Below are 25,922 nucleotides of genomic sequence, written 5' to 3'. Positions count from 1 at the left end.
AAGGTCCCCTCTATCATAGAGGAGCTGGCCTTGAGCTTCCTCCTCTTCTTTTGAGTCCAGCTGGACTCCTGAGTGGACTGAAGGCTTCCCTTCATTTGGTACTGTAGAGATCTGCTGAAGCGAGTTCTCATGAAGCTGTGTTTTGGCTCTTCTAACTAAAGAGTGCTCGAATTGCCTTTGAAAAGGATTATGTGTAGAAGGAGATGGAGGGAGAATTGGCTTGGCTTCATGGTTTTGCTTGTTGGCAGTCTTTAGTGTTGTGTTGGGATTAGTACTATTTAATATGGGATGGTCTCATTAAGTATATGAAGTTCTGAGTCATTGAATTTGATGGCTTCATACATAGGTGAGGTTGTGTTATTTCTTCCTGGTGAGAGAGCTTTGCCAGGAACTAAGTAATTGTAAAAAACAGCTACCATTTCTATGATGCCAGCTGACACCCTACAAGCATTCTGCAAGTGCTTATTTTCTCATCACCGCGCAGTATAGGGACCATTGTTCGCCTTGTTTTTCAGATGAAATTATCTCATCTGTCTCAGACGCTGTAGACACAGTCTGCCTCAAAGGGTTTGCCCTTAGTCCTTGCTCTCCACCTCCAGCTAGAAGTGGAGAGAGAACTGTAAAAGGAGTGCAAAGTTTGGCGTGCTATATAGATTATCTTTGAGAGATAATGGGAAAGTAATGCAGTTTACTGGCTGCGTATGGTGAAGGGGAATGAGTAATTATGGGTTACTTCAAAAATTTAGAGCTGACCTCAAGCTCTGCAGGGCTGTCTGGCATTTTCTTCCCTGTGGTTTTTTTGGAAGTACTCGGCCGAGTTGGCTGATGGTAATAAGACAGCATGCTAGCTTCCTTGTCAGACACAGGATCACTGGAGGCCTCCCACCTGGCTCTGCCCTCTCCTGCCTCCTCCCTTCCCCTCACCAGTCCCTGAAGCTGTGACCTGTCATGCTGCTCCCCACTCCTGCTGACTGTTGCTCACTCTGCCCTGCCTTCACATCTCCAGGGGGTCATTTCTTTCTTCTAAATTCCTGACCTGCCTTCTAGTTTTAATTTGAAGTCAGAGACTCAGGCAGGAACTCTCTCCAGGCTAACTTCCTAACTTGCTTGTTATTCTGGACAGGTCAAAGGAAATCATCATTTAAGGATGCTCCCCACCCCCCACCCTGCTCCATCTACCTCACAGTGTTATAGTGAGGGTAGGCTAGAGTAATTCATGACAGTGTCTTGTAAAGCAGAAAGCAGACCATGATATATGCATTATTAATACCCCAAACTTGCCTGTGTGGGCTGTCTACTTCTTGCTTTGGTGCCCAGTATGGGCTTCAGCTCTGGTGCCCTGGCTCTTGTTGCTTACGTTCACCTGTTCATCTTGATGACCTTGGCTCTTATTCTCTTTGAATTTCTAAGCACTTGGCAGAGTCCTATTTGGCATTGATAGGGCACAAGAAGTGAATGAATTAGTTAAAAAAGCCTGTCTATAAGAAAGTTTGTGGTAATAAGGTTCCCCCCTCCCTGAGCAAACCCATCCTTTATATCTGTTCTTAAAGTTGGTTTTGCTAAAAATACTTTTATTCCATTTTTTTTCAAAGCTGAGGACCGAACCCACTGAACTAAATCCCCAACCCCCTTTTATTCCATTTAAACCCCCGCCCCCAGGATGCTAAATTCCAGTGCTTTCTGTAAGACCTGTCTTTACTTTGTATTCTCTGGATCTTGGATTATATGTGTAAAACATTTGTTATTCAGACTTTGTTCATTCACTTCACAAATGGGTAGCCCAGGTCATTTCCTGGGACAGAAGGGGCAACAGTGAACCATGAAAATAGAATTCTTGCCTTCATGTAGTCTCTGTTCTAACGAGGGTGCCAAGTGATACAGATGTAACTGAATAAGCTTGAATTTTGGCTCATTTTAGTACTATCATTGATTAAGACTCCCAGGACAGTGAAGAGTTGTGAGATGGTGTAGATAAACCGAGTGTGTTATTAGTGCTATGCCTGGCTTACTGTGTACTGGATGACCTTGAAGGCATCTATTTGTCCTGCCAGTGAGAGCTTTAAGCTCTTATCGAGAAGAAAGACTGGGTGGCTGAGGAAGGGGTGGTTGCTGCCTGGCCTTTTGGCTTCAGGAAAGCATTGCGGTCTTTACGGAAGAACCTCAGTTCTTGAAGCCTGTCTTTGTTCTGGTTGCTGGTATTTTGAAAGTCTTGGAGAGACCAGGGGCCAAAGAATAAGGTGGGAGAGTTGCTGATCATTCATTAGCCTTTCCTGGATGGATTGATGCTCCTGTACCCTTAGCTCCCTGTAAGGGAGTAACTAGTTTCCCAGTGGCTTCCCGAGTCTGGAGCTCTTTCACTGCAAGTAAGAAGGCAGGAGATTGCCGGGCGTTGGTGGCGCACGCCTTTAATCCCAGCACTCGGGAGGCAGAGCCAGGCGGATCTCTGTGAGTTCGAGGCCAGCCTGGGCTACCAAGTGAGTTCCGGGAAAGGCGCAAAGCTACACAGAGAAACCCTGTCTCGAAAAACCAAAAAAGAAAAAAAAAAAAAAAAAAAAGAAGGCAGGAGATCGGATGAGAAGTACAGAGTGACACTTGGGACATCTGTGAATTTCTTTGAGGTATTAATGAGCGATCCCATTTCTGAAGGATGAGGCCAAGCCAGCTGTAGGATGATCTGGGAGTAAAGCCAGTATCCCTGAGGGGATCCAAGTGGAAAATATGTTTGGGGACTTGGAGGACTGTAAAGATGTCACAGAGGGTAGAGTGTAGGGCCTGAAGGGGACAGTCAGTGCAGTGGAGGTGGATATTAGGGATAAGTGCTCAGAGGAGGTGCAGACAGGCTGCCAGTGGGGTGGGGTGTTTCAGCTGACAGTGAGAGGTGACGGGGGCCACCTCTGCTTAGGGCTCTGGCAGAAAGGGCATTTAGTGCCAGCCTTGCCACTGGGTTTTTAGCTGTAGTTAAAATATACACAGTCCTTCCTGCCAGTCTGCTTGCACCTCCACTGTGTGACTTCCACCCTGTTCCTCCCCTGTCCTGGGGCGTGTCATACTGCTTCATTCCTCAGGGCATGCTGCTGACCAATCAGGTCTTCTCTGTTAGATACAGTCCCTGTCCTCACAGAACCTACAGTCCCACCCATATATCACTAAACCCCTGAACTTAGCACAGTATATGGTTGATATTTTCTTAAATCAGTTGACTAAAAGAAACACCCTACAACAGTCAATGATAAAATAATGACTACCACTTGTATACCTACAAGCAGGAAATCCTGAGGTCATCCAAACATAAATGTCATGTTGCAACAGGCAGATTCTGAGTAAGGCTGTCAAGGATTCCTAGAAAGACTGTGTAGCTCCTAAGAATGACAGTAGTCGAGCATGTAGTTCAGTTGATAGAGTGCTTGCTTAGCATGTGTGAGACTCTGAATTCGATCCCTAGTGCCACATGAAACCAGACATGGCACTGGAGAAGTGGAGCCAGGAGGATTAGAAGTTCAAGGTCATCCTCCACTACATAGGGAGTTGGAGGCCAGCCTGGGTTATAGACTTTGTCTCTAAATAAACTAATACACAAGCAAGTGTGTAAGTAAATACAGAGATAAAAGAATGATAGCATATATGTAGGCTGATGTTACTTTCCCTGTGCCTGATTTCACCAAGGTAAATTTGTCAGCTACTAGGAGTCCACTGTTTGGTGGTGTTTTATTTGGGGCAGTAAAAATAATATGAAATTGACAACTCATATGAGTTTATAAACATCTTTGAAGCATTATTCTAAAGAACTTGTAAAAAATTTTACATAAAAGGGCCTTCTGTGGTAACCAAAGGAAGTCCTGTAGACTGTGCTGTTTGTTACTGTTAGCTGTATGGACTTGGGCATTGCAGTGAGTGTGCCACGTGAGTTTGCAGTATTAATTAGGACTGCAAACACAGGGAATGTTATTCTGTTACAGATTGAATGGCACCATCGGTTTCTTTTCTTAGTAATCTTTAGAATTTTGAGACTGTTTCTAATTTCCCTTCCATGTGTAATTCTACAGCATTAACTCCAGTAATCAGGATCTTGTAATGGCACAAATGTCTTAGAAAAATGGGCAAAGTTTGTTGAAAGTGGATAACCTCCCCAGCTTTGAGGTTTTTTCCTGGGTTGATCATACCCCAAGGAAGAAGGAACCCCAGCGGGATAGTAACTGTACCACTCACCTCTCTGGCATAGAGCTCCTGACCTTAGCAGAACCATGTGGCACAACGGGAGCACTTGATCCACAGTATCGAGGGGGTGTGAGGGCGGGAAGGAAGGGGACACATGTGAACCCAGTGCATGTGGCTGTAGGGTTGTATTGGGAGGACATGCTAGGTCACTTGAACTGGTTTCTTTGTGTGCCTAGATAACTGTGGTGGTGGAGAGGGAGGAGAGGCTGATCTGTGTAAGACCTCCACCAGTTACTTTCTAAATGGCCACAGACCGATCCCTCTTTGAGGTCCCTGTCAAAGCTGCCTCTTCCGTGAATCTCCATGCCTCCTTCTCCCCAAAGAAAACTCAATAGTTCCTCCAACCTTCCAGCTGGTCTGTGTGTATTGTCCCCATCAGTTCTGACCTTCTTTCCTGGGCCTCCCTGGTGGCCGAGCATTTGTGTGGTGACTGGTGCCCTGTGCACTTCTGACCTCTCTTAGGTGAATGAACAAATGAGAATACAGTTTTGTTTTTTCTCATGAGGGTGTAAAACTAGCTTTATTTTCTTTCATTTCTGAAAATGTTTGTGAATTTGTTCTTGAAGTTTGTTTTATTTATTTATTTCTTTTGAGACAGGGTCTCTCTGTAACAGCCCTGGCTGTCCTGGAACTCACTTTGTAGACCAGGCTGGCCTCGAGCTCACAGAGATCCACCTGCTTCTGCCTCCTGAGTGCTGGGATTAAAGACCTGAGCCACCACACTTGGCTGTATTTGTGAATTCCAATAATGATGTAAATGCAAACTTCTCTTTTCAGATAATGTGGATGCAAGCGATCTGAAGCAGTTTTTTGAGACCAACTATTCTCAGATATATTTCATCTTCTATGAAAATTTTATAACACTGGAAAATAGTTTGAAGTTAAAAGGTAAGCATTTCTACAACTCTTTTTGAGTACACAGGAAATTTCAGACGTTATGCTGTTGTGAGCCACAAGTTCTGCATTTTTAACTTTCTTTCTTCCCAGGCTTTGAGACATCACTCTGGTGGACTGGTTGGCATCTCTCTGTCCCTTAAGTATTCCCTTACACAGGTGTTAATTGAAAAGCAGATGGCTAAAATGAAAAATAGAAGGAACCCACAGAAGGCATGGATTCCAAAGGGACAAATGATTTAAAGAGCAAGGGAGAAAAATAATGCATGGACATTTAAAAAAATATCCAGATTTAAGCTGCATTTGGTGGCACAAGCTATAATGCCAGAATATGGAGGCAGAGGCAGGAAAAAACAAGACCTACATAGTGAGACCCTGCTACAAAAGCCAAACAGTAAAAGAACACCAACATGAAAATCAAATTCCATTAAAGGAGCTGTGAAATGAAAGTCAGGTGTCTCCTTGCCTGTACCTTCTGTCCTTAGAGATTATTTTTTATTATCAATGAGTTTTGTTTGTATATGTTTTCATATTTATGCCCATATGTAAAATATTCTATGGAAAGCAAACCAGCCATGGGACATTTATCTATCTATCTATCTATCTATCTATCTATCTATCTATCTATCTATCTATCTATCTATCTATCCATCATCCATCCATCCATCATCCATCCATCCATCCATCCATCCATCCATCCATTCATCCATCCATCCATTTATTGAGACAGAGTTTCTCTGTGTTGCCTTGGCAGTCCTGGAGCTCTCTCTGTAGACCAGACTGGCCTCGAACTCATAGAGATCTGCCTGCTTCTGACTCCTGAGTGCTGGCATTTAAAGGCATGCACCACCACTGCCTGACCAGCTCTGAGGATTTGGGTGAGGGGATTGTGTAGCTGGGAAGCCAGACTATCCTCACCCTTCTTGCTGTTTCTCCTTGAGCATCACTTGGCCTGTCTGTGTTGGTCTGCTGTGAGCAGCAAGCAGGCTAACAGATCCACTAGGATTTCAGCACAGAGCCTGGCACAGAGCACCTGGTCAGTAAGGACCGCCTCTGTCTTTGCCTTTCCATTTCATGTCATCTGTCTGGGAAATGAGGAAAAACGGAAGTGTTTTTCCCAGTCTCTCACACCAACTCAGCATAACATTCTGCTGCTAGTCTCCAGCAGACATCAGCTGGTGCCCATTAACTCCATTCAGTCTTGCCAGGCTCCTGGGAGCTAGTTTCAGATCCTGCAGGCTAAGGGCTGAATGCCACATGGCCACACCCTTTAATGTAAGTTGCAGGTTCTAGGTTGTCTCCTGTGCAGTGACAGACTGACCATAATCAGGAGTCTAATAGTCTCTTCTCAGGGTTGGTTAATTTGCTAGAGGGGTTGGCAGAATGTAGGGAAACAACCTTACTTATTTGTATCTATTACAAATGTTTTGTTCATTTACTGCATTACACATGAATAATACAAATTTTAAAGAGCACCTACAAGCAGCCAGATAAAGAGCTGTGTGTGAGGTCTGCAGGTCCTGAACACAGGAACTTCCTTGCCATGAAATTGGAGAACACTACTCTGCGTGTACATGATACATTCTTCTTCACAAACTGAGAGTTAGCTCCCTTAGCCAGAATCTTTGGGGTTTAATGGAGGCTTCATTATGTAGGCATGATTGATCACTCTATTAGTCATTGGTGATGAACTCAGCTGAAGGTTGTAGGTGGGTGGATGGAGCTGAAAGTAGGATTTGAAGTGGAGAACAGCATTGCAGGTAGAGGACAGAGCTTGAGCAAAGGCTGGAAAGTGCCCTAAGGGCATGTGTGGGGAATGTGCTTCTTTTCCTTGCATCATAAGGTGTGTGAATGAGATAGGGAGGAAATCCCCTTAGGTTTGCCAGGAGCCTTGACTTCCATGCTAAGGAGTTGGGACTTCGTTTTTTTTTTTTTAGTTAGAGCCCTTAAAAACGTTTGCTTCCGAGACAAGTGTCCTGTTAAGTGGTGAGTGCATAGAGCACAGAGGTGAGTTGGGGGGCTGATGCTGTCACCCGTGTGAGAGCTGTTACTCTGCTGGAGAACTGTGGAAGACTGACACAGCAAGGTAGTAGTTAGGGGAGGAGAAAGAGTTCCTGTGAGACTGAAGACAAAGGAGAGGGAGATGTCAAAGAGCCATTCAGGGGCCCAGTTTGACTTATGAGGTACCACTGTAGCTGCAGAAACCTCCGAGAACAGCATTTGGGAGGCAAGAGGATGAAGGCAGCTCTGACTCGTCTGTATTTGAGGTACTTGTGGGACACAGGAATAAGTGTTGGCTGGGCAGCAGAAATACAGGTTATCTGAGCTTGGGAGAAGGGGGTGGAAGCTTTCTGTTGCTGAGGGAGAAAGTATATCAAGGAAAAGGGAGTCAGCAAATGAAGAGGAGAGGGATAGATTAGTGGAAGGGTGTTAGGAAATCGTGTGGAGACAGAAGCCCAGGGGAGAGATTTCAAGGCTTGCAGGATCAGAAAGCCTGATGATGCCGAAAGATGAGGTGCAGTGGGGTTAGGGAATGAGAGCTCACGTCCGACCTGAGGACAGTTTGCGGTGAGGAACTATCAGAACTTGACAGGTGGACATGGAGCAGAGGGGTGGAGAGCGGGGAAAGCACCCAGGGAGGGAGCTGTGATGTGTGTCCTGGGCCGAGCTGCTAAGGGCTGTACCTACCTGCAGGCAGTCCGAGGAGAGGTAGCAGATAGTAGTGTGGGGTTGGAGAAGGGAGTCAAGCAAACAGTAGAGAGACAGAGGCAAGTACAAAGTGGCTTTTCTGTCTACGGAGAAAAGCTAGAGGATGAATGTAGTCAGATATTTTGGAGGACAGGAAAGAAAACCTAAGGGCTTCCTGAAGTACCCCAATTGCTGTGATCAAACAGAAGTGTGCCCTCTTTGTGGAGGGTAAGGATTAGTGGGCTCTGGTTTGCAGCAGATGACATAGTAGCCTGTCCTGGGATGCTGGCATGTGCTTTTCTTAAGGTGTTTCTCAGTTTCTATCTCTGATTTTTAAGCTGGTATAAATCTTGAACTTGAGAAAATTTATTTTGGCCCAAAGGGAAGATATTCCAAATTTGGAATGATCCGTATTTGCCTTTCTAGTTTTGCTCTACTCTACTCTGTTTTACAGGTATGTGGAAGAGAAAAGGGTCATGTTATTTGCAGTCAAAATAGCAATGAGCTGAGTACGGTAGCTCAAGCCTTAACCACCCCCCACCCCCCACCCCCACCCCCGCACTCAGGCGAAGCAGGAGGATCTCTGTGATAACCAGTAGGAACAGGGTGACTGAAAATAATTTTGGACAATTGGCTTTTTTTTTAGATCTGATATTTTAATTTTTTCATTCCTATTTTGTTTTTGTTTTGGGGTGTGTGTGTGTGTGTGTGTGTGTGTGTGTGTGTGTGTGAGTGTTGAAACAAGGTCTCACTATGTAGCCTTGGCAAATCTCAAACTCACTATATAGACGTGGCTGGCCTTGAAGTCACATCCCCTAGCCCACATTGAACACCAAAGCATTTAGTATCCTGGTACTAGCCTTAGAAAGGGTCTCCTCGCTTCCATTCTTGTGCTTTCTTCTACCCCCAAGTTTCTTTTCAAAGGAGTGCTGAAGCCATGACTTACATGATCACTGAGGCTCTAGTCCTTAATGGCTTTTCATTCTCAAATTACTGTAGTGATTTATCCTGTCCCTGATCTGCCTTCCTTTGCCACACACACACCTACTCTCTGAGCTTATCTGCTCAAATCTCCCCCATCTTTGCTCTAGCCTCCGGTCCTTCTGGCTGTTTCCTGACCTGTCAAGCATGCTCGGCCACAGGAACTTTGGTCCAGTCTCCCTGCCTGGGGTGTGTGTGACTCCCTCAGATTTCTGTGTGATCTGCTTCTTTGGCCATTGTGCATCTTTGCCTAGTTGTCAGTTTTCCAGCAAAGTATTTCCCAACTTCCCAAGTCAGATTTGCATATTGGTTTAGGATTCCTCATTTGCTTTTGTTCATGGGTTTCTAACTAATTTATAGTTTGCCTCCTCCTGTCAAAATGTAATCTTCCCCAGAACAGGGAGTGGTGTTTGTTTGGTTCACTCCTTTGTCCCCAGGGCCTAGCAGAATTCTTGAGAAACAGATAGTTTTTAGTATTTGTAAATGAATGAATGATAGCTACTTCTTGGAGCTATGAGGATTCAGTTAGGTCAGGAGCCTGCAACTGATAGCTCACTTGACTTTTGGTATTGTACTTGTTGTTGAGACAGGTTCTTGCTCTGAAGCCTGGGCTGGCCTTGAGCTCCTTGGAGTTCTTGGCCTCCCACACTATCAGAATTAGGGTTGTGGGCCACCATGCTCCACTGGCTTCATTGGTTATAGTCAACTCCATTCATTTACGTGCAGCCTGGGGCAACAGAGTCTGATAGTTGCAAGAGAGATCTGAAAAGCCTCAAAGATTTACTCTCGGCTGATTCTTAAGTTGGATGACTTAAACTGCATGCCTAGCACCATGTCTGGGACACGCTATAGACAGTAAATGATAATTCCTGCTGGAGGCAGGTGGTGCAGTTTTTATGTTACCACCTAGTTAATGTTACCAAAAGGGCATTGTGGGGCTGCGAATATAGCTCAGTTGGTAGAGAGCTTTCCTACCATGCAGGAAACCCTGAGTTTGATTCCCATGTCACATAAAATTGAGTATGGTGGCACACCTTTTGTAATCCTAGTACTTGGGAGGTGGAGGCAGGAGAACCAAATCTTCACAGTCATCCTCAGCTACGTATCAAGTTGGAGGCCAGCCTGAGCTACAATGAGACCCTGCCTCAAAAATAAATAAATAAATAAATAAATAAATAAATAAATAACAAAAACAAAAAACAAAAACCCCCAAAACAAAGTGTGAAATTGTACTTTTCTCTATAGATGTTCATGCTCTGTGCTTGTTAATATTGTTTGTCCTTTGCATTTTTACCATAATTTGATTTGGTGAGTACCTAGTTAAGAAACAAATTTAGAAAACATGGACGTTAGCTTTGAAGAGCTAGTATAAGAGAGTAAGAGGCAATTGTGATTGATATGGGCCTGATGTGCCAACTCAGGTCCCTCTTCCTAGCTCCCCTGCGTCTCTGTAGTTCCTAATGCATGTCTGCAGCATTTAAGATGCCTTTCAGCATCATGTGTGATACTCTATTTTTTTTTCCGTTTTTTTTTTTTTTTTTCCATTTTTTTTTTTTTTTTTTTGAGACTGGGTTTCTCTGTGTAGTTTTGGCGCCTGTCCTGGATCTTGCACTGTAGACCAGGCTGGCCTCAAACTAACAGAGATCTTCCTGTCTCTGCCTCCCGAGTGCTGGGATTAAAGGCCTGCGCCACCACTACCCGGCTCATGTGTGATACTCTGAAGCTTAAGTGCTAGCATACTGACTAATTTCTTTTTCTTAATTTCCAGGGAATAATAAGTCACAAAGGGAGGAGCTGGACTCCATCCTCTTTCTTTTTGAAGTAAGTTTTGGTTGTTATTATTATTATTATTGTTATTATTATTATTATTATTATTATTATTTTAGCTTTTATAAAGTCCTTGTTAAAAACAAGATATTTTATTTGTTCCTTAATTTTACCCGAAGATAAATAGATATGACTGTGCATGGCTGTACCCTGCCCTCTACCTACTTTTACAACAGATACTGCTAAAAATGTTCATGTGATTTTTCTTTTTAAAAAATGTACTGAAGTTTCCCTTGTATGAACAACTAGATGTAAAGGTACTAGTTGGAAGAGTAAACACATTTTAAATAGTAATAGCTTTTGCTGTTTTCCTTTTATGTGAGTTTTACATAAATGTTCTCTGTCCCCAAACTATAGGTGACCTGTCTTACTGACATGTGAATCTGACATACAGAAACTCAGTTTTTCCACATATATATGGCATATTTTAAAATTATTTATTTGTATGTGTATGGGTGGGGGTGTGTTGCCTGCATGTGTGTCAGATTGCTTAGGACTGGAATTACAGGTGGTTGCTAGATGCCTTGTGTGTGCTGGGATTGTACCTGGGTTCTCTTGAAGAATGGCCAGTACAGCTCTTAACCACTGAGACTCTCCAGCCCCTCAATAAATTATTTTTGACATTGATGGGGTTATGTCTCTGTGTACATAGGTAGTCTTTAAAGCTGGAATGATGTTTGGCTGTGGGTTTTTAAAAATTAAATTAGATTTTATTTGTGTACATGTGCATAGCTGTGCCACAGGCATACCCCACAGCAAGCGTATGAAGGTCAGGTGACAATCTGCTACAGTAAATTCTCTCCTTTCCCCACGTGGGTCCCGGGGATTTAGCTCAGCTTGTCAGGCTTGACAGAGGGGCCTTTACCTGCTGAACTGTTTTGCCAGCCCCTTGGCAGTGTTTTTGCTTTTGAACGTTTTTGAGACAGGGTCTCTCCATGTAGCCCTAGCTGCCCTAGAACTCCATATAGACCATGCTGGTCTTGAACTTGAAGAGATTGCTTTTGGCAATGTGTGTGTGTGTGTGTGTGTGTGTGTGTGTGTGTGTGTGTGTAAGTGTGTAATATAAAATTCTTCTTACTCAAAAATGTACTAGGCAGGTGCTAGATTATGAACACCAGAAAAACTAGAAAACTAGACTCAACTACAGATTAATAAATTATAAGTTAAGAAAAACATTTACTTACTTATTTGGTGTGTGCGTGCATATTTCACAGTGCTTATGTGGAGGTCAGAGGACAACTTTTGGGAGTTGGTTCTATCCTTCTACCAAGTGGGCTCTGGGAGCAAACTCAAGCACTTTTCCAGAGTGAACTACGTAGTGGACCCTCTAGATTATAAATTCAGAATGTTAATTATTCATAGTTTGAAGTAGTGTGTGCATAGTTTGGTGTAAGAAGATAAACTGGGGGTTGAGGATTTAGCTCAGTGGTAGAGTGCTTGCCTAGCAAGCACAAGGCCCTCAGCTCCAAAAAAAAAAAAAAGATAAACTGAAGCTGGCCAGTGGTGGTGTATGCTTTTGATCCCAGCACTCAGGAGGCAGAGGCAGGTGGATCTCTCTGAGTTTGAGGCCAGCCTGGTCTACAGAGTGAGTTCTAGCACAGCCAGGTTACAAAGAGAAACCCTGTTTCAAAAATGAATGAATGAGTAAATAAATAAATGTAAAAAGAAAAGTGTGTATGGGGGTAAGTGTACATGCATACATACCTGTGAAGGGCTTAATGATATGCACCTGTAATCCTAGCATTCTGGAGGCTGAGGCAGGCAGATCTCTGTGAGTTCAAGGCCAGCTTGGTCTACACAGAGAAATGCTGTCTTGAGGAGGAGGAGGAGGAGGAGGAGAAAATAGTATAGAAGAAGAAGAAGGAGAAAGAGAAGGAGAAAAGGAGAAGGAGAAGGAAGAGAAAATAGTGTTACCTGGCTCTGGGGGTGGCTCAGTGGGTAGAGCACCTGCCACACAAGCCTGACAATCTGAGTCGGGATTCCTCAGAACCCACTTGAAAAGCCAAATAGGGTAGAGGAAATGTCTAGAATCCCAGCATACCCCGGGGCTGGGGATTTAGCTCACTTGCCTAGCAAGCCCTGAATTCGATCCTCAGCTAAAAAAAAAAAAAAAAAAAAATCCCAGCATACCCCTACTGGGAGATAGGAGAGTGAGACAGGAGAAGCTCTCAGGGCAGCTTACCTTGTACACATAGAAATGAACAGGAAAGACTCTGCCTTAATCTAAGTAGAAGATGAAGACTGACATCTGAGACTGCTCTTTGACCTGTGAATGTATGTCATGGTTGATTTTTGTACACACACACACACACACACACACACACACACACACACACACACACACACACACACGGCTACTGCTACATGTACTCTTGAGTAATTTGTTGTGTACTTTTGTTTGGTTTTGAGTGTAACAGAAGCATCATCATGGCATACTATCATCTGTGACTTGTCTAGTGCTCCCAGCTTATTTCTAATAGTTATTTCACAATTTAAAACTCAGCTTCAATTTATCCATTGGGTGATTTTTTTCTTTGTGTGTAGATAATGGCCAACTTTTTCAGTGGTCTTTTTTTTTTTTTTTTTTTTTTGTAATGCGCTGTCTTAGCCTTACATTACATTTGCAAATAGAAGTTAAGAAAATAAACATTATATTTTTATCCCAAAGAGAGTTTCACTTATGTTCATGTTTTACCAATAAGACTAACATATTCTGTAATTTTTAGTAGCTGCTCTATCAGATTACACAAGCTTGTTTCCATTTCTAGTGTGGTCAGATTGTTTGAAAACAAATAGATGGGTTTTTGTATTTTCAAGTTTCCCTTTTCTCTGTATTAGTTAGATGATGACTCTTGTGCATTCCAATTCTAGATATTTCAGGGACTAATAATTTGCTGGCATTTAAGGATTTGTATTTTTTTTTGTGGTTTTAGGCAATTTAATTTTTATATACTTAAAAATTTTATTTAAAATTTTCATATAGCATATTTTGTTCATATTCTTTCTCTTCCCAAAGCTCCTTCTAGATCCTCCCCTCTCCCTACCTAACCAACTTAATGTTCTTTCTTTTTCTTTAAAAAAAAAAAAAAAAGCACCCCACCCTACCCCACCCCACCCCACCCCAAACAGCAACAATAACAGAATCCCAACAACCGTGGTGTCTGTTTTGTGTTGGATGGCTACTCCTGAGCATGAGGCTTGCCTTGGAATATGGTTGATTGAAGAAAACTCATTTTCCCACTTCTTGCAGATACCAATTGCGGACAGCTTCTTGGTTAGAGGTGTGACTTCATGCCCACTTCCCCTCCTTCATGCTGAGTGCTTTGTATTTTATATCTTGTAATTGTAACATCTGAAGTGTTTAGTAGTTTAAATCTGTTGGTTATCTTTTCCCACACAGTGGCTTCTTCTCTTGCATCTGTTGTGAGATCAATATGAATCATACAGATTTAATTTTTGTTAAGCCTTTCTTTTCCTACATGGATTTGTTTCAGCTTTTGGCAGGAATTTGGGAGTGGTTTCAATTAGAGTTATTTTATATTCCTTTGAGGGTTACTACTAGGATCTCAGGATGAATACCCAAAACTTCTGAGGGTAGGGCTCAGGGGCTGGAAGGACCAGACATTTGTCCATTACAATGTTGGTGTGGGAACTAGCTCTTTGGCTCCTGCATTCTTTGCTTGTAGATCCCAGATCTTTCTTTCATCCCTTTCCTTTTCCTTTCTTGCTTCTGTCTCTTCTATTTTTTTTTTGTTTCAGTTATTTTCTCCGAGTCCTCAAAACCATGCAAAGCTTTAAGAGTTGTATTTGTTATGTCTCTTGAAACTAGTTGTTTCAAAGGTCGGAAGCCTGCAGAGACCTGAGTCCTTGCCTTCTCACAAAGGAAGTTTGATGCCTTCCTTCCTGTCCAGAGATTCTATACTGGGTAGGAAGCTATTAGGGATACATTACTATTTACAGAGAATTAGTTGCCTGTATAGAAGAACAAATATATATTATTCAAAGTGTCATAAAACTTTCACTTTGCATAGTAAATATGGGTGAATGATGAACTTGTATTTCTTTTGTTTATGCTCTATGCTCTGCTCTAGCTTTATAAGTTAGCTTGTAATTTGTATGTTTCATTCTAGGCACCAAGCAACTTCATTGCTGCTTCCTACGTTAGAAGTGGTTTATGAGGGTTCTGAGGTGAATACTCATCAACGTGTAAATAATTGAGAAAGGCTTCTTTTTAAAGTGGTAGAGTTATTAATATGTTAAATTACAGGAGCGATCCTGTTCAGGGATATTCTATAAATAAGAAATGGGTTGGAAGAAAGTAGAGAACTAAGAGAATTATGGAGGCCTGGAGGAGGACTGCGTAAGAGAGCTATACCTTCCTTGGTAAGGGGCAAAGTGCTGGGACAACTTTGGAAGTGGAAGCAATAGTTTCACAGTGTTATAAACTGCGGGACAGTACAGTGTTTTGGTGGAGTAAGTGATGGGCAACTAAGGCTGGCAGCTCAGGCCATGAGTTCCAGGCTGTAGATGGTTGTACGGAGATGAAGTCTATTTGCCTTTACTTCCACTTGGAGCACATGTACCTCTGGAAGATGACCTAGCTACCTCTACTTGTACTGTCACTTAGGATTTCTGTTCCTGTTGGTTCATGGAGATGATTATCATCCTTTTGTTTTTTTAAAATTCGTTTTATTATTATTGTGGTTATGACTAAATTTTTATTCTTCTTTGAAAAGCATTTGTCTGTCATTGCTGGTTGTTCCAAATGGAGATGTAGGATCTCAAAACACATTTAATTAACATCTTATGTAAAGGGAACGAATCTCTCCTGCCTACTTGTTTCCAAATAACCAATCAGAGGCTTAATATTATTTACAAACTGTTTGGTCTATGCTTATTGTTAGCTAGCTCTGACATCTTAAATTAACCCATTTCTATTAATCTATGTATTGCCACATGGCTGTGGCATTACCAGTCTGCTGGCATCTTGTTCCTTGGGTAGCTGGATGGCATCTCCCTCACTCTGCCCTCTTCTCCCTGTATCTCTTTTGGACTTCCCACCCGGCTGTGGTGGTATTCTAATTGTACTGAAATGTGATTTTGATTGTATGTTAATAAATAAAGTTACCCGGGAATCAGAGCTATTAGAGCCATAGCAAGAGTGTGGCAGTGGTGGCACACGCCTTTAATCCCATAGATCTCTGTGTGTTCAGGGATACAGCCAGCATTGGAGACATACGCCTTTAAGACCTAGAGGGCTGTACATACAGACAGTGACGAGGCAGTCACGTGTTTGGGTTTACAACCAATGAGAAGGCAGAATGACTATAAAAAACGACTTACACACAGGAAATAGCTCTCTTTCAGGAAGCTGGGACACCTCAGGAGGAAGGATGAGATTTTAGCTCTGAGCTCTGACCTCTCGACTTTCTCTTTTACATTGGTTCTGTGTTTCTTATTTAATAAGATGGTTGGTTACATCTACACCCGGCTCTTATCCTGCCTTACTATAGGCCAAAACAGCTTCTTTGTTAGCCAATAGTAGCAACACATATTCACTACATACAGAAAGATCATCCCACAGCAATCTTACATTGATCAGAATCTGTCTTACAAGGACCATTGTTTAATCCTTTCCTTCTGAAATAGATTTATGTCTTTCTAGGTTGGTTTTCTATGTTGCTGTTGGTGATCTCATGTAGGCCTTTGATCTGAGTTACATTCCCAGTTTTTAAATATTTTATTTTTAAGTGTGTGTGTGTGTGTGTGTGTGTGTGTGTGTGTGTGTGTGTGTGTGTGTATGTGTTTGTCTGTGTGGGTTTGTGCATGTGAGTATAGTACTTGAAGAGGCTGAGAGAGCCCATCAGATCTGGAACTTTTACCAGATGTGGGTGCTAGGAACTGAATTCAGGTCTTCTGCAAGAGCAGAATGTATTCTTAACTTCTGAGTCATCTCTCAAACCTTCGTTTATCAGTTTTTATAGAAGAAAGTTTGGGAGGTCTGTGGAGTTAGGTGACCTGTCCCATGTTGCATATTTACCACGTAGTAGCCCAGGGACTTACCTGTGTTCATAACTCATGGCCATGATGTGAGTTCCACCACCACCCCTCATGTCTATTTGAAACATCCTACCATTGGAGAGTCTGGATGTCTTCAAACCACATTCCACAAGATATTTCTGTCAACTTGTGCCCATTCTTATACATTCATTCATTCATCAGACAGATGTTCCATGTACATACTACATGCCAGGCGCAGGTCTAACTACTGTCAACAGCTGTAAACAGCACAGACAGGGCCTTCAGTCCTTTTGAAGCCTGTGCTTCATGTGCATTCATGGCAAGCTGAAGAGTTAATTGGGAAGAATCAACCTATATCGAACTCCAGTAATGACCTCCTGAGTTAAGAGGACATGCCTTTTTCAGAATTATCATTTGTGGTGACACTTGAGGAAGTTACCTACACAAATGAAAGAAAGTATGCTTAACACGTGAGGAACCTGATGACTGGGCCTCAACTTCATACTGTCCTCTCCTGAGAACCCTCTAGATGCAGCCCCCAAGAGGTTATTTTTAGTGATACATAGGATGTGTTTTAATTAGATATGATCAGGCACCCTGATATGAAAATGACCATAATGAAGAAAGGATGAGTATAATGAAGAGAGAGGTTTTATATTCCCTCTTCCCTTAGAGCAGCAGGCATGTCACACAGGGTCCGTAGAGGTTTGCACAGACATGGAATCAGCAGACACGGAGAGGGCCGAAAGCAGGCGCTCTGCTGTGTTTGTGAGAATGCTCAAGCAGGTCGAGCCCACGAAGCAGAATTTAGGGTTGTGGAGTTGAGAATTTAGGGTTGTGGAGTTTGAGTCATCGAGCTGACTCTAGGCTGGTGTTCTCTCTGGCCACTGAGTGATTCGGGAGGAGGCTCAAGTCTTAGAGTGTGAGAGCGTAAGAAGGGATTTGGGATTGGTTGGTCTTAGGCACTTTCTACAGGAATTGGCTAACTCAAGGAGGATAGTCTTTCCCTTCAGTGAGGCCATAGACCATTAATATAAAGCGGTCTGGCACCTTGAATTCCATCCCTTTCCAGCAGAGAAATAGGATGGTTTGCAAGTAGTATAAATTTATTAAGAAATAAGAAAATTCTTAAATTTGATAGCAGGGAGTTTTTTTACTCCCCAATACTTGATTGAAACACACACAGAAGAGTTTTAATTTACAAAACCTGCATGTGTTCCGGCACAAGACTTCTGCCCACTCCCTACATCCACAAGCCCACATCTACACACATCCCAGAGTTTGAAATTATGGATAAACACAACACTTGATTTTCAGAATCCTTATTCTAAATTATCCTTCTAGACACCAGAATGGGCTCTTTATAGTCTGTAAAATGAGACCAAGCTGGTCTGCCCTGCAGAATCCTTCACCCCTGGGTGCCAGTGGAGCTCTTCTCCCCGTTTGCTGTTGTCCCTCTCTGGGGAAGCGCTCCCTCAGCCCCAGGTCCCTTCTCTGCCTTTTAGACTAGGTGCCTTTCTTTCCAGGGACTTTGACCCTTTTTGTCCGGCCCACTCTTTCTGGCACTGTTCAAACTCACTGTGTTCTCCTGGCAAGTGTTGCTGGGGTGAGGGGTGGGGAGTGCTCATTCTTCTAGTGAACTTGTGTAGTAAGCCATAGTGTGTGGCCATTTGTTTGTTAGCCCTTAATGCAGCTACGCCTTAGCCTCTTAATGAGGCCATAAAGTTCCCCAGCCCAGCAGCCATTACTTACAGTTCTTTGTGACCCCACAGTGATTTGCGCTTGTTAATATTTATTGTTGGATTAAAGTCTCTTAAATTCTCAACCTCTCTCCATTGTAGTTGGTATTTTTGCATTAATAGCATTCTTTCCCCCACCTAGAACTTGCTAGATAAAAGAGACAGGGGTCAGAGATGTCTCGGTCTAGATCAGCTTGACAGCGATAAGCTAGTGACCTTGATGGAGCGTTTAAACCTTTCTTTGCTTTGGTTTCCATAGAGTCAGGGGTAGGAGGAGGTGAGCCTTGCAGTCTCTTCCAAGTGCGTTAACCTGCAGAACTGCAACTGAGCGTTGTTTGAAGTGTCCATACAAGTTCATGGAAAAGTCCTGTTTTTAGTATGAGATTTAGTCTTATTCTTCCATCTTGTTTTAAATTTTAAAATGATTTGACTCTGGTTAGAGTCCAGTTTTATTAAATTTTATCTATTTTATATATGTGTATTATCTATTTAAAATTATTTATTTTATTTATGTGTATGAATGGTCTCCTGCATGTATGTATGTATGTATGTATGCATATCATGTGTAGTGGAGAAGCTGTGGGGTCTCCCAGCTACTTCCCCTGAAAGGTCATTCCTCTTTGCTAAACACAGGGTTAGATTTTTCATCTTACTGTAGATCTGTCCTTGTGTGGGAGGGGACTTCCAAGAGTTAGGGTTTTACTGTAGTAGATTTCCTGGGCTTCTTGTTAGTCCCAAAGTGTCACGGCTGAGGCCTGAGCATTGCTCAACTTCCACGGAGCAAGGGAACATGGCTTCAAAGCCGCTTTCTGTAAACATGAAATTGAAAAGCCATGCATATTTCATTCTTTTGTTTTCATGCTTGCTTTGAGATGAAAATGACATTAATATAATGGCAAATCACTCCACCACACCTTCCAGCCCTTTTCACCCTTCTCCCTTTCCCCAAGCTAAAGGATGCAAACTCGTGTTTGTCCAGGATGGGACTCTGTGTCTCCTCTCTGTCCCTCCTTTGGTGGAAAAGGGAGCCTGGGCTGGGAGGCACCAAAGGGAGAGGTAAATTGCAGCAGGTGGGCTGCACAGTGGGTACAGGTGCCATTTGGGCTTCTTACAGGGCACATGGGGAAGGGCACGGATAACCACAGGCACAGCTCTCTGTTTTCCTTCAGTACTCAGGTAGATTGAGATTCACTCTTCCCAGGCCGCCACGAGTGCATTTTCTTTCCTCTCCACAGATTTTGGGGATGTTGGGTCGATGGCAGGGCCTACATTTGCAAAGCCTTGCCCACGTGGCTATGTTGAGGAGTCACTGTGTGACCAGAGGAGAGCCTGGGGCTGCAGTGGGTTTTACATCCTACTTCAGCAGATTTCCAGGTGAGCTTGTAGAGAGTGGACTTAGCCTCTCGTGGTTCCTAAAGTAGGGAAAGAGAGTTGTAAGGACTTTCCTAATAGCAGTCACATGACTTGTCCCAGCATGGTACCAGGAGCTTTGCCAGTAAGGTGAAACCAAAGGCTGGCTGGCCTTCCTTCCCAGGATACTGCTTTGGATTTGAATACCACCCAGTGAGCGACTTGAATGTTGATTTTATTGTTGTAATCTCTCCTTGGTGCTTGCATGTACTGGATACTGGGGACATGTTAAAACATAGGACCCAGGTCTTTTTCCTTGGTGTTTTTTTTTTTTTTTTTTTTTTTGTAACATGGTTATTCCGATGTCTGCTTTTGTTTGTGGACTCAACAGACTGGAAGGTAGAAAGATATAAATGTTTAGTTTATTATGGACATAATTTGCTTATTATATTGTGGTGTGCTAATAATTTGAATTAGAGCACCAGAGTCTGAGAGGAAGGTGTCTGTTCCAGTGGATAAAGTACCCTCCACACTGCAGGCTGCAGTCTCTCTCCCGAATTGAGACCTAGAGATGAGAAACTTGGGATTGGCCCAACAGAGTGTACTGAATTACTCCGTTCACCTTGGAGGAAGGGAACCCGGAGACAAGATGTTTGTGGAAGTCTGAAATTACAATCTTGTGATTGATTATCTGCTGTAGCACAGGTGCCCTCCCTATTCCAGGGTGGCAGTGGCTGGCCTGTGGTAACTGACACCCTCAAAGATCATGTAGACCTCAGTTAGGAAATGCACACACGAATCCTTTCAAGATAATGGAAAAAAAACACATCAAGATCTCATGACAGGGCATTCACAGTACCAAGTGAGCATGCTGTTTTGTTAGAACAGAGCACACGTTCTCTTTTTACAGTGATCTCACACTGATGTTGAGACCTTGTCTGTGTGAACTGGCTTCTTAGAAGAGAGTTGCCCAGATGCCTGCTGTCTTGTCAATGTCCTCTGGCTTGTTTTGGATGCGTGTATGGCACGGTAGCTGTTAGAGAGTGACACCTAGTGTTTGGTGTGCATGTGACATGGGATGGGAAGGAAAGAGCTGACTTGAATGAAGCCTTCCTTCCCAGCCATTGATCCTGCAGACCTGGGGCATTCACTGAATGACCTTGAGCTAGCCTGCGGGTCTTTGGTACTCTCTAGAGTCCTTGAGGGAAGCATTTAAATTTTAAGTTTCTGGGGTGGCGAGAACCAAATTAAAGCATTTCGTGCAGACTTGGTTATTTCTCTCTCATTGCTTATGCAGACTCTCCAGTGAATTTTTTAACATAAAAAAATTGGCATAGAAAGGATAGCCAGTTAATTATGCTCGTACAAAAGTAGGAGAGAGAGAAAGATGTGGTAGCTTTTAGCCAAAAAAGCAAAAGCCTGCATGAGATGGAGACTAGCATGGCAGCTGTGGCTGTGACGGACACTTCTTAGGTGAGTTTCCTGTGTGCAAGTCAAACTCTTCTTAGAGCTGGGAATTCTTCAGGGCAAAGTCCACCTCTTATAACAGAATTTCATGCTACTACTTTGAGGATTTGGGAAATGTCTAGTGCAGGTTTTTTCCCTCTTAGGGTTAGACCTGAATATTGATGTGCAAGTGGAAAGATAAACTTATGAAATGTGTCATGTCTCTGCTTCCAAGGCTTTCAGTGTTGCAATGTTAATACATAATGAAAGGGGTTTCAGTTTGTATGTTAGTACCTCCTGGGCCTGTAGATGTAACCAATCGTATTATTAAAATAAGAAACACAGAGCCAAGGTAAAAGAGAAAAGCCGAGAGGTCAGAGCTCAGAGATAAAATCTTACCTCCTGCAGTGCTCCTAGCTTCCCCGAGAGAGGGAGGTACTTCCTGTGTCCCTGTTTAAATAATCTTTCTGTTCTGCCTTCTCATTGGTTGCAAACCCAACCACATGACTGCCTCATCACTGCCTGTAAGTACCGCCCTCCAGGTCTTAAAGGCGTATGTCTCCAATACTGGCTGTATCCCTGAACACACAGAAATCTACCTAGCTCTTCTAACCACCACGCTCTTACTATGGCTCTAATAGCTCTGACCCCAGGGCAACTTTATTTATTAACACAAAATTAAAATGACATTTCAGTACAAATAAAATATCACCACATTTCCCCTTTTCTATTTTAATAAAAAGAAAAAAGGCAAAAGGTTATAACTAACAAAAGAAAAACTATATACAAAAGTACAATAACTATATACAATATATACAAGTAACAAATACCTAAACGATGTCTAGTCCATTTGTATTTGAGAAATCAGAGAAAATAATTCCCTTATCTATCCTATTTTAGTAAGTCCAAAATGTATCTAATTCACTTTCTATCCTAATTAATCTTCAAATATAACTAACTAATCTTCAACTCCCTCAGAGACCCAAGAAGGAAATAATATTAGCTAACAAAAATAAAAACAGGAAGTGCACAAAAGCAACTTCCAAAAATTTTGTGAGTTGACAGAAACAGCCAGCTGCCTGGACAGTCACCTGAGGTTTCTCCACAGTGTTGGGGCATCATCTTCAGCCTATAGGCTTATGGTATCTGACAGACTCATTTGTGAAGTAGGTTGTACACAAGGTCAACAGTTCAACCTCACACTGGGTGAGAGCAGTCCATGTACCAGAAACACCTGAATTCCACTAGTGTCATGTCATGATTCAGGATTTTAAATTCTGGAAATTGTTGATGGTTTTTGAATTCAGCTGTCCATTCTTCTTGGCTGTGTATATATGGCTTCATCTAAGCATGCCCTTCTCCACATCCCTCTATTAAATGCCAGTCTACTATTGAGAGGCGTGAGCTTTCAGTTGCTGTTCCATTGCACAACAGAAGCCATCGGCCCACTGCCTGTTCAGCTGCCTTCAAAGAAAAGGGTACTGTACCTTTTCCAGATTGTGAAGGCGACTTCAGGGATGGTGCCATATTGTCCTGGCCTCAGAAGATGCCTTTTGATAAAGCCATAACCACACTTGTTTTGGCAGGAATCAGTAGTCCTTTGTTTCGTGTTCTGTCTGTCCATTTTGTCCTGTTGATTTGAGGATACTTTGTTGTCCAGTGGCTAACTTTTGCCACAATGAAAATTAACTCCATATGCAGTTTCTTCAATGCCCATATTTTCTCTGAAGTAGATTGGTACTGCCAGGAGCCGACATGTCTCAAAAAAGAAAAATTTCTAAGTTATTAAAACATTTTAAATGCCATATTCTGTAGATCTCTGAAGGGTTTGAAGGTGACCTGTCTAAAATACATCTGCTCAATTTTTAAAACATATCTAATATGACTACAATTTCTATTGTAATGTCTAACTACTAACTTTCATTTCTTTATATCCTAATAGTTGGTAATAATGTAAAGTATTTAAAACTAGTAATTGTCTTTTTCTTATCTTTTCTTTCTTTCTTTCTTTCTTTCTTTCTTTCTTTCTTTCTTTCTTTCTTTCTTTCTTTCTTTCTTTCTTTCTTTTTTTTTTTTTTTTACAAGAACCTGAAATCTAATCTCCTTTGCTTAGCCTTATTCCTAACCCTTGACAACTTGTAACCAACCCCCCTAAACAATGAAAATTATCCCAGACCCAAAACCCATTAAAAGAACCAAAAAAACCACCCGCCCCACACCACTTCTTTGGCAATGTGGGTGTCATATTCTTAAAATTGCTTCCTGCTGGGTATGGGTGAAGTTATCTTTATCCTGAAAGAAAAATTTAGGTTAATTGTCAAATTCTAGGAAAGGTAACTATATCCTTCATTATTATCCAGTCTGTGTATAAAGCCAAAGTTCAGGGTTTATCTCAAGTCCTTATTCAAGTAGTCTTTGAGACTGGATCATCTCAGCTAGTCATCTCAAAATTGCTCTGAGCACCTTGTAGTTCAAAGCTGATCTGTAGATGATGTTTGTCAGTTTAGTGATATTATTATTGTCCACGTGGAATTGTTGTTGTTGTTGTTGTTGTTGTGGGGCCCCATCTTCTTTCCGGAGACTTCAGTTGATGTTAGGCCTGGCCGTGATTTCCTGCAGAAAACTGATAAGAGACTCGAACACAAAGACATATATATGCAGCTAACTGAAGCCTTTTTTCTAGAATTAGTTAGTACTCTATATGACCATTCATATCTTAACAAAGTTTAAAATGTATATATATACTAATCTTGTAAATTTTGATATAAAATTTATACTTTAAGAAAAGTTTAAAGAATCAGAATAGAATCAAAGAGTTGAGATTAGTAATAGAATAGTCCCTTAATTAATTTGGCTTTTGTCCTGTCCCATAGCAGAAAATGGCTCTTTCTGGCATGATACAGGGAGTTTGCATTTTCCTTTTAACAACATGCTTGAGTTTGAAGAAGGAGAGAGCCATTCTCCAACTCCAAAGTCAGCTTTAAATTTTAATTGAACTGGGACTATTAGAAAACCAATAGTGTTAAATCTTCAGAGAAAAGCAGAAACAAACATTTAAGAAGACATAAAATTTTTTAGATAATATATACCCATATGCCATATACTCCCATATACTCTGTTTCCTGGGATAGATGATTTGTCCTTTTTCTTCAGTTGTCTCATTTGTCTTGTGTCCTTCAGATTCCTTAACCTTCATTCTCCTAAAAGACAAAAACAAAAACCTTCCCCCAAGACTAATTTTGGGGATGTTCCTTTTTGGCAAGTTATTATCTGATTAAATGAAAAGACATGTGTTACAGGTACAAGTTAGTTTAAATTGGATGTTCATGCTGATTGATGAACTATCACCTCCTCTAATTAAGAGGTTTCTCTTGTTCAAATCGAACCTTTATCAATTTTGATGGTACCCACAGCTTATCTTCTCCTGTAGAAACAAAAGCAAAACCTCGTCCCCAACGTAATACATACCCTGGCTTCCATTCTGAGGTCAGCACATCCTTAAAGTATATAGGCTGATTTAATTCTGTAGTTTTTTCTATTACCCAATGTCTCTCTGCAGCTGTTGTTCCTTTCTCATTGGCATTCAGAAAATTCAAAGTTAATAGAGCATTATGCAGTCTATTTCTGGGGGTTTTTGTTACTCCTTTCTGTTTATTTAGCATATCCTTTAGAGTTCTGTTTGACCTTTCTATAACTGCTTGACCTGTAGGATTATGTGGTATACCTGTAATATGCTTTATATTGTAATAAGCAAAAAACTGTTTCATTTTAACAGAGACATATGATGGAGCATTGTCAGTTTTAATTTGTGCAGGTATACCCATGATGGCCATAACTTCTAGCAAATGAGTGATTACAGAATCAGCTTTTTCAGAACTCAGAGCAGTTGCCCATTGAAATCCTGAATAAGTATCAATGGTGTGGTGTACATATTTCAGTTTTCCAAATTCTGCAAAGTGAAACACATCCATCTGCCAGATTTCATTTCTCTGAGTACCCTTTGGGTTACATCCTGCTGGTAATGGCGTTTGATTATAGAAGGAACAAGTAGGACATTTCTTTACTATTTCTTTGGCTTGTTGCCAGGTTATGGAAAAATCCTTTTTTAAACCTTTACTATTGACATGATGTTTTTTATGAAATTCTGAGGCCTCCAGCACATTTCCTATCAATAATTTATCAATCTCATCATTGCCTTGTGCTAGAGGGCCTGGCAGACCAGTATGAGATCGGATGTGAGTTATATATAAAGGATGACTCCTTTTCCTGATTGTATCTTGTAATTGAATAAATAGTGAAGTTAATTCTGAAGCATCAGGGATAAATTCTGCAGTCTCAATATGTAATACCACTCTTTCAGCATACTGAGAGTCAGTTACTATGTTGAGAGGTTCTGAAAAATCCATTAATACCAACAGAATAGCATACAATTCTGATTTTTGCACTGAATTATAAGGACTTTGTACCACTTTACTTAAATTTTCTGATTTGTAACCTGCCTTTCCTTCTTTGTTGGCATCTGTATAAAATGTACGAACTCCAGATATGGGTTTTTGCCGTACAATTCGAGGCAAGATCCAATCAGCTCTCTTTATAAAATCAATTCTGTTGCTTTTGGGATATTTGCTGTTAATTTCTCCCAAAAAATTACTGCAAGCTCTTTGCCAAGGTTCACTTTCTGTCCATAATTTTTCAATGTCCTCCTTAGTTAAAGGTACGACAATTTCTGCTGGGTCTATTCCTGCTAATTGACGAAGTCTC

General features: G+C 41.8%; 1 protein-coding gene across 6 annotated transcripts in view; it reads left to right on the top strand.

Annotated features, from left to right (window-relative positions):
• Ralgapa2 (Ral GTPase activating protein catalytic subunit alpha 2) overlaps positions 1-25,922 on the top strand; it is a 286,655-nt gene that overhangs the window by 24,103 nt on the left and 236,630 nt on the right. For all 6 annotated transcript variants that reach the window (XR_013050813.1, XR_013050812.1, XR_013050814.1 and 3 more), the window contains exons 2-3: positions 4,993-5,103; positions 10,547-10,599. Coding sequence is in view for 3 of the 6 variants with exons in the window: in XM_016002990.3 (XP_015858476.2) it covers positions 4,993-5,103; positions 10,547-10,599 (164 nt within the window). In the remaining 3 variants the exon portion in view is untranslated. The remainder of the gene's footprint in view (positions 1-4,992; positions 5,104-10,546; positions 10,600-25,922) is intronic.

This window comes from Peromyscus maniculatus, chromosome 4 (assembly GCF_049852395.1).
Source record: "Peromyscus maniculatus bairdii isolate BWxNUB_F1_BW_parent chromosome 4, HU_Pman_BW_mat_3.1, whole genome shotgun sequence".
In the NCBI taxonomy this organism is placed as follows: Eukaryota; Metazoa; Chordata; class Mammalia; order Rodentia; family Cricetidae; genus Peromyscus; species Peromyscus maniculatus.
This window is presented reverse-complemented; position numbering and strand designations above follow the sequence as displayed.